The 7,884-nt window shown below is 43.1% G+C and overlaps 1 protein-coding gene across 1 annotated transcript; it reads left to right on the top strand.

The window, feature by feature from the left end:
• Positions 1-1,069: 1,069 nt before the first annotated feature.
• LOC125582434 (uncharacterized mitochondrial protein AtMg00860-like) lies at positions 1,070-1,420 on the top strand. The gene has a single exon (XM_048749134.1). It carries the CDS (start codon positions 1,070-1,072, stop codon positions 1,418-1,420), a length of 351 nt encoding a protein of 116 aa, XP_048605091.1.
• The last annotated feature ends 6,464 nt before the right edge of the window (positions 1,421-7,884 follow it).

Genomic DNA, 7,884 nt, shown 5'->3' with positions numbered 1-7,884 from the left:
TTGCTGGACACAAAAGGTGAGGAAATTGTTGTCAATGGTCAACGACTAAAGTCATATCTTGCTGAGACAACAATCGCAGAGGGTGAAGAAATTCCCCTAATCGATCCTTCTTTAGCCTAACAGGCTAACCAAGTCAAGCTAGTGACTTAAACCAAGCGCTTGGTGGGAGGCAACCCACCGGTGAGTGTAAATATTTATTTTAGATTTTGTTTTGTGTTCTTTTAATTTATTTGCAGGATAAAAAAATCAGAAAAACCCCGAACTACTCAACCAGAACAGTCTCCGGCTATTCCTGATTCGGAACAGCTGCTCCGCTAAAGTTTCTCGGGACCCAAAAAAAAAATTTGGATTTTTTTAAATTAGATTTAAAATTATTTTGTAAAATTGAGGAAAAACCCTAGCAAGTGGGAAATGGGGCACGAAGTGGAAACCTATAAAAAGGGAACTTTTCCCATCTCTCTCCCACTTCCACCAAAATCGCCTCCTCCATCGCCTCTCTCTATTCCCCTTTAAAACCTAAAACTCTTTAAACTTCTTCAACTTTTTTGAGATTTTCGGTTTATACTTGCTTGGATTTCGAGTCGTTTGGTTAAATTGCAGGACTCTTCCATCACCAATCGAACAGTAAGAGGCGAAATCACAATGTGATTCTCAGCCAAAAATGTCCTTCTCTTCTTTTGCGCTTGATAGATCGATTTTAGGGTTTTTCTAAATCAAAATCGACCTCTCCTTTGCTGTTAGGATGGCTCATAGAAGTTGAGTTGAGAATGGATGAATCGATTAGGATAGTTGGAAAGTTATAACCTTTGCGCCAATGTTCTTAATTGCACATGCATAGATTGTTTAGATATGGATTTTGGGATCTATTGAATTGATATCTGTTGATTGGCAAGATGATTTAAGTACCTAGTATTCTAAGTGTGGTTTACCATTATCGATCGCTTGTTCTCTCTACATTGGGTTATGGATAAGTTTGGAAAGAGCACCTACAATCGTACAAGCTTCCAACGCTCCTGCGACATTCCAGCGTTGCATGATGTTTATTTTCACTGACCTAACTAAGGACATAATGGAAGTTTTCATGGATGACTTTAGCCTCTATGGGAACTCATTTTCTGTATGTTTGTCAAACTTGTGCAGGGTCCTTCAGCGGTGTGAAGAGAAGCATCTCGTGCTAAATTGGGAGAAGTGTCACTTCATGGTGCGAGATGGGATTGTTCTAGGTCACCAAATCTCAGAAAAAGGAATCGAAGTGGACAAAGCAAAGATAAAGGTGATGATGAGTTTACAGGCTCCAAACTCTGTCAAAGGAATCATGAGTTTCCTCGGACATGCTGGTTTCTACAGAAGGTTCATCCAGGACTTCTCCAAAATCGCAAGACCACTCACTCGACTGCTCTGCAAAGGAGACAAAATTTGATTTCAATGGCGATTGTTTGGCCGCTTTCCACACGATCAAAAGAGCTCTAGTCAGCGCACCCATTGTGCAACCACCAGACTGGGAGCTTCCCTTCGAAATCATGACCGATGCTAGCGACTTTGCGGTCAGAGCAGTGCTCGGTCAACGAAAAGATAAGAAGCTTCACGTGATCTATTATGTAAGCAGAACACTAGACGAAGCTCAATGTCGCTACGCAACTACAGAGAAAGAACTCCTGGCAATTGTCTTTGCTTTTGAAAAATTCAGATCTTACCTCGTTGGCTCCAAGGTGATAGGGCACACAGACCAAGCAGCGTTGAGTTACTTACTAACAAAGAAGGATGCTAAACCAAGGCTGCTCCGATGGATCTTATTGCTCCAAGAATTTGACCTATAAATCAAGGAAAAAAGGGCATCGAGAATGGTGTTGCAGATCACCTCTCCAGAATGAAGATAGATGAAGACACAACCCTTGATGACAGCCTTCCAGTCGAGCACGTCTACTCGATCAGTCACGTAAGCATCACAGAACAATCGCTCCGACCATATTGCTCCAGCATACTGGAACACCTTGTTTGTGCGATCAAAAAGCAATACCCCAACCTTCCATGGTTTGCTGAGATTGCCAACTATTTGGCCGCTGAGAATGAACCAGTCAAATTCACTGGCAATGATAAACGGAAATTTCTACGAGGCGCAAGACACTACTATTGGGATGAGCCATACTTGTACCGAAGTTGCAAGGATGGAGTATTCCGACGGTGTGTATCAGAGTCTGAGATTCCAGGAATCTTCTTTCACTGTCACGGCTCCTCTTATGCATGGCACTTTGCAACATTTAAAACTGTGTCCAAGATTCTCCAAGCCGGTTTTTGGTGGCCAACAATGTTCCAAGATGCCCACTCCTACATATCTCGGTGCGACTCATGCCAGCGCCAAGGGAATATCAGTAAACGGAATGAGATGCCTCAGAACTTCATCTTGGAGGTTGAAGTATTCGATTGTTTGGGGATTATTTCATGGGACCATTCCCACCATCCTTCAAGAACGAGTACATATTGGTGGCAGTTGACTACGTTTCCAAGTGGGTGGAAGCAATTGTCAGTCCCACAAACGATGCAAAGGTGGCGACTAAGATGTTCAAAACCATAGTCTTTCCAGGATTTTGGGTACCACCAGTAGTCATCAGCGATGGGGGTAGTCAGTTCATCAACAAGATCTTTGCAGGTCAATTGAAAAAGAATGGCGTGAAACACAAGGTAGCCACGCCATATCACCCTCAAACAAGTGGTCAAGTGGAATTGTCAAACAGAGAGATCAAGAGCATCCTGCAGAAAACAGTTAACACAAGTCGCAAGGATTGGTCGTTCAAGCTAGACAACGCTCTCTGGGTTTACAGAACAGCCTACAAAACACCAATCGGGACCACTCCCTACAACCTGGTGTACGGTAAAGCTTGTCACCTGCCGGTTGAGTTGGAGTACAAGGCAGCATGGGCTGTGAAACTACTCAACTTCAACATCAAACCAGCAGCAGAGAGACGATCCATGCAAATCCACGAGTTGGAGGAAATTAGGCATCTCGCCTATGAAAACTCAAAGATCTATAAGGAGCCAACTAAAGCCTATCATGACAAGAGGATCATCAGCCGAGACTTTCAGCCTAGAAATCAGGTGCTCCTTTTCAACTCCAGGTTAAGATTGTTCCCTGGAAACCTGCGATCAAGATGGTCCGGACCATTCACCATCAAAGAGGTCCGTCCCTACGGAGCTGTTGTGTTGCTGGACACAAAAGGTGAGGAAATTGTTGTCAATGGTCAACGACTAAAGTCATATCTTCCTGAGACAACAATCGCAGAGGGTGAAGAAATTCCCCTAATCGATCCTTCTTTAGCCTAACAGGCTAACCAAGTCAAGCTAGTGACTTAAACCAAGCGCTTGGTGGGAGGCAACCCACCGGTGAGTGTAAATATTTATTTTAGATTTTGTTTTGTGTTCTTTTAATTTATTTGCAGGATAAAAAAATCAGAAAAACCCCGAACTACTCAACCAGAACAGTCTCCGGCTATTCCTGATTCGGAACAGCTGCTCCGCTAAAGTTTCTCGGGACCCAAAAAAAAAATTTGGATTTTTTTAAATTAGATTTAAAATTATTTTGTAAAATTGAGGAAAAACCCTAGCAAGTGGGAAATGGGGCACGAAGTGGAAACCTATAAAAAGGCAACTTTTCCCATCTCTCTCCCACTTCCACCAAAATCGCCTCCTCCATCGCCTCTCTCTATTCCCCTTTAAAACCTAAAACTCTTTAAACTTCTTCAACTTGTTTGAGATTTTCGGTTTATACTTGCTTGGATTTCGAGTCGTTTGGTTAAATTGCAGGACTCTTCCATCACCAATCGAACAGTAAGAGGCGAAATCACAATGTGATTCTCAGCCAAAAATGTCCTTCTCTTCTTTTGCGCTTGATAGATCGATTTTAGGGTTTTTCTAAATCAAAATCGACCTCTCCTTTGCTGTTAGGATGGCTCATAGAAGTTGAGTTGAGAATGGATGAATCGATTAGGATAGTTGGAAAGTTATAACCTTTGCGCCAATGTTCTTAATTGCACATGCATCGATTGTTTAGATATGGATTTTGGGATCTATTGAATTGATATCTGTTGATTGGCAGGATGATTTAAGTACCTAGTCTTCTAAGTGTGGTTTACCATTATCGATCGCTTGTTCTCTCTACATTGGGTTATGGAAAAGTTTGGAAAGAGCACCTACAATCGTAAAAGCTTCCAATTTTTTCTACTAACCCCAATCGAATGGTACTAAGAACTTCCCTTTGGTTTTGTTTAGCAGATGGCTCCCAGACGAACCAAGATGGCTTCTAGGATCAAACCACCACACGCCCGAGGAGAACCGGAGGATGACACCATCTCCCCAACTTACCCATGGCCACGAGAAGAGGGAACTGAGATCTCCCTCACTGACCCAAACATCCCTGATTCTTCGGAGGAAAGATGGGATAAGAGGGCCTCGCGTCGCTACAACACCTTACTCACGATCAACATCCTCCCAACATGATTCGTTGACGCCGGAGCTTTGAACGACTTGGGCCTCCATGAGGATTTGCATGATGTTCCCAATGTGCTGGGAATAGCTGATCTCTGCCACATCACTCACCTGCTGTACCCAGATTTGGTTAGGCAAGTCCTAGCGACCGCGGAGCTAACCTTCACGAAGCCCGACTTCCCAATCTTTGAGGAGGCCTTCTTAACCTTCTTTGCGAGCGGCGTTAAGCACTCCATAAGTTTGGAGAAGCTGGCCGAGATCTATGAGATATCTGAGGAGTACACCAAAACATCCTTCCCAAGGAAGTTTTCTCCGGAGCAAGCGTTCTGGAAGTTCATCGCTTCAGGGGATTTCAAATCCCGATCAGCCAGTCAGTCTCGCATCCGCAACCCTGTTTTACGGATTTTTGCATAGGTCCTGAGCAACTTGCTCTTCTCAATGGACAAGACGTCCAAGGTGCAACGCGGGGAGCTTCAGATGTTATTCGCAGGAGTTGAGGACGAGATCAGATCCGCAAACATTGGGATTCCGACCGCTGAGATGACGACTAGTCCAGGTTGTGTGCTTGTTCAGATGTTTGTGGACAAGAAGGCGAGGGTGACTAAGGGTTCTCTGAAAAAGGACCGTTCTGGGAGTTTGCTTATTCCTCTTTTCCGCCACTTGGAGCTTGATCTCAGCCCCTATTAGTGTAACTAGACCCTGGCGTTCATTTATATCCCTAACCTGATCAACTGTCAGATTCTCCGTGATGAGACAACCTACAGCTTCCTTGGTAAGGACGGGAACGACCTCTACTGCAAGCTGCCTCAACCGGATATCACCTCGCTCACAGATGTGATCAACATCTGCTTCGTCCCCGATCCTCAATAACTCTGTTCCGACCCAAAATCATCTTACCAGGATGATACTATGGATGATGTTGAGTTTGTCCGCACTGATGGAGGCGACACTGCGTATGACCTAGGCCACCTTGATGACGACGCTGATGACGCCGCCTACCGTTGATGGATGGTATATTCTCAGCGCAAGAATAACAGCCTCATGAAGAGGATCTTGAAGGCGATCACTGGAGGATGCTTGGGCACTCCGAGCACAGTTGAGCCTCGTCGAGAGCAGCCTACACCGAGCAGTCATCGACCATGGAAGGAACCGGCAGGAACTGCAGGGGCAGGGGAAGAGACTCCATGGGCCAAACCGCGCAGAAGGAACAGGCGTTCCACTGGCCAGTCCGAGAGCGATGATACTGACTAGGCAGTCTCCTAGTTCTATCTCCATTGTTATATCCGTTTGAACTATTTTGTTTCCTGTACTTGTTTATTATTTTGGCATTTCCTTGAATTATTTTCTCACCAGGGATGGTGAGAAGTAAGTCTGGGGGGAGGCGCTTATCTGCTACTAATCGTTTACCTTTGGTTTCATGTTTAAAGTCAGTCCGCTTTGAGTCGTTTTGATGTCTTTATCGAGTCAGTTTGTTAAGATCGAATCAGTCCAAAGTTTGTGGGAATCAGGACCTTATTCTATGATGTGCATTAACCACCCTCGTGCTTTAATTCATCTTATTCAGTGAACTTAGCAAAAGCGACAGACGCACTTGTGGATCCAGAACACCCTGACATTATATCATCTTGTTCTCCAAAAGATCTCAGCTTGTCGAGGTTACTCTGGAAAGACTTAACTCCATCTAACTTGAACTTAATCTTGACTGCAATTCTTCTTGTTATGGGCGTTAGATTAGGGTTTAACGAGATTAACACTCAGGACTTCTTATTCCTTCTATTTTTCTTGCTGATCCTGAGTGGCTAGCTCATCTTTAGCTAGTACCCACCTTGAAACCCTAAAGCCTTTATTCCACCCTCATACATTTGATGTTCAGTATCTTATATGCAGATATGTGCAAAAGGGTCGGAGAGGAAAGGATCGACACAGTCTCTTACTCGTTGATGCAACAGAATGTTCTGCTGACGAACATGCAGAAACCACAGAGCAACCGCTCCGCCGCCATTGATCTAACAAAAGAGAAGAGAAACAAGAATAGATATGAAGTCGAGAACTCCAGTGGAAAAGTTGAAAGTACCAATGTTACCTACTGCTTTGTCACTAGTATCCAGAAAAAGAAAAAAAAAGAAAAAAAAATAAAATAAAAATAAATAAAATAAAAAAATATTTTATTTTTGTACTTCAGAAAAAGGTGACGAAGGAGGAGAAGATTCCAAAGAAAGACGGAAGCCGCTGGTAAAATAGAAGAGATGAGAACCATGCAGAGTAGAGCGAATGTTCCCAAAATAGGTGTTATTCAGATAAACTGTGCTGAAACAAGGGAACAGGCAAAAACGAGTAGAGGCTGTGGACATCAATGGATCTATCCTCTCTTGCAATTTTGCGCGATATCCTGCATCCTCTACGAAATTTGGTAGCCCCTAAACACTGACAAGCTCCACTTAAACACAAAAAGGCCTGTTTCATACCTAGACCGTTACCTTGTCTAATGCATGTGATAAGAGGCTCACGCCACTCTTAATTAAATATAAGGAGTTTTGTCTGGAAAGTTTAACTTTTGCAGGTTTGAGATACAAAGTATGAAGCCGTTTTGAACAGCAGTTAGTGGGGTTCTTGGTAAGGGTGTGTTGTTTTAGCTAAACTGCTTATATGGTTCAAAGATTCGTAGTTATTGTATGGTTGCTGAGAATAGGCGAGTTCCCACTCTTTCAAACCTTTCTTTCGGTTCTTGGTACTTGATTTTGTTTGAGGACAAACAAGGAACTAAGTCTGGGGGAGTTGATATACTGTGTTTTTGGCACATTATATGTATGTCTTACTAATAGTTTTCAAGGTTTTATCGTGTCTTTCTAGTCCCTTTGAGTCATTACAGGTCTGAGAGTCTAATAGGTGAGAAGAATGATTGTGTGGAGCGAAAGGAGAAGAAAAGAGCCTGACTTGAAGGTTTTTACAACCGAAACAGTCAGGCAGACTGTTCTCGCATGAGTGGAGCACCCTGACAGTCTGTTCCCCGATACTTCAGGGAATAAAAGATTTTATTTCGGGATTTGCCCTAGTTTTACCTATTTTTTCCTTTAGCCGCCTGTGGCTCCTATATATATTCTTCTTTTATTTACTTTATGACTTACCTTAGTTTTCACGCAAGAAAGACCTGAGAGAGCTTTGTGATTTTAGCGATTGCTACTTGTAAGGGAGAAGGCCTCATCTATCTCCTAGAGAAGATTATCCTGAACCCTCTGATTTCTATTATCTATTATATGCAGTATTATTCAGAAATCATGCTTCTCTGTTCTTGTGTTATGTCTGAGTAGTCACCGAGTTAGTTTAAGGTTCTAGGGTTTTGGATTCGCGAGCAGAAGCATAAATAAGTCATCTTAAGATTGTCTACATTCAAATCTGTTCTTATTG

The sequence above is a fragment of the Brassica napus genome, chromosome C2 (genome assembly GCF_020379485.1).
Source record: "Brassica napus cultivar Da-Ae chromosome C2, Da-Ae, whole genome shotgun sequence".
Taxonomy (NCBI): Eukaryota; Viridiplantae; Streptophyta; class Magnoliopsida; order Brassicales; family Brassicaceae; genus Brassica; species Brassica napus.
The sequence above is the reverse complement of the archived record's forward strand: the minus strand, read 5'-3'. Positions and strand labels throughout refer to the sequence as shown.

Bases quoted from the DNA above. Each gene is read 5' to 3' on its own strand.
- LOC125582434 (XM_048749134.1), top strand. From the start codon at position 1,070: ATGGAAGTTTTCATGGATGACTTTAGCCTCTATGGGAACTCATTTTCT.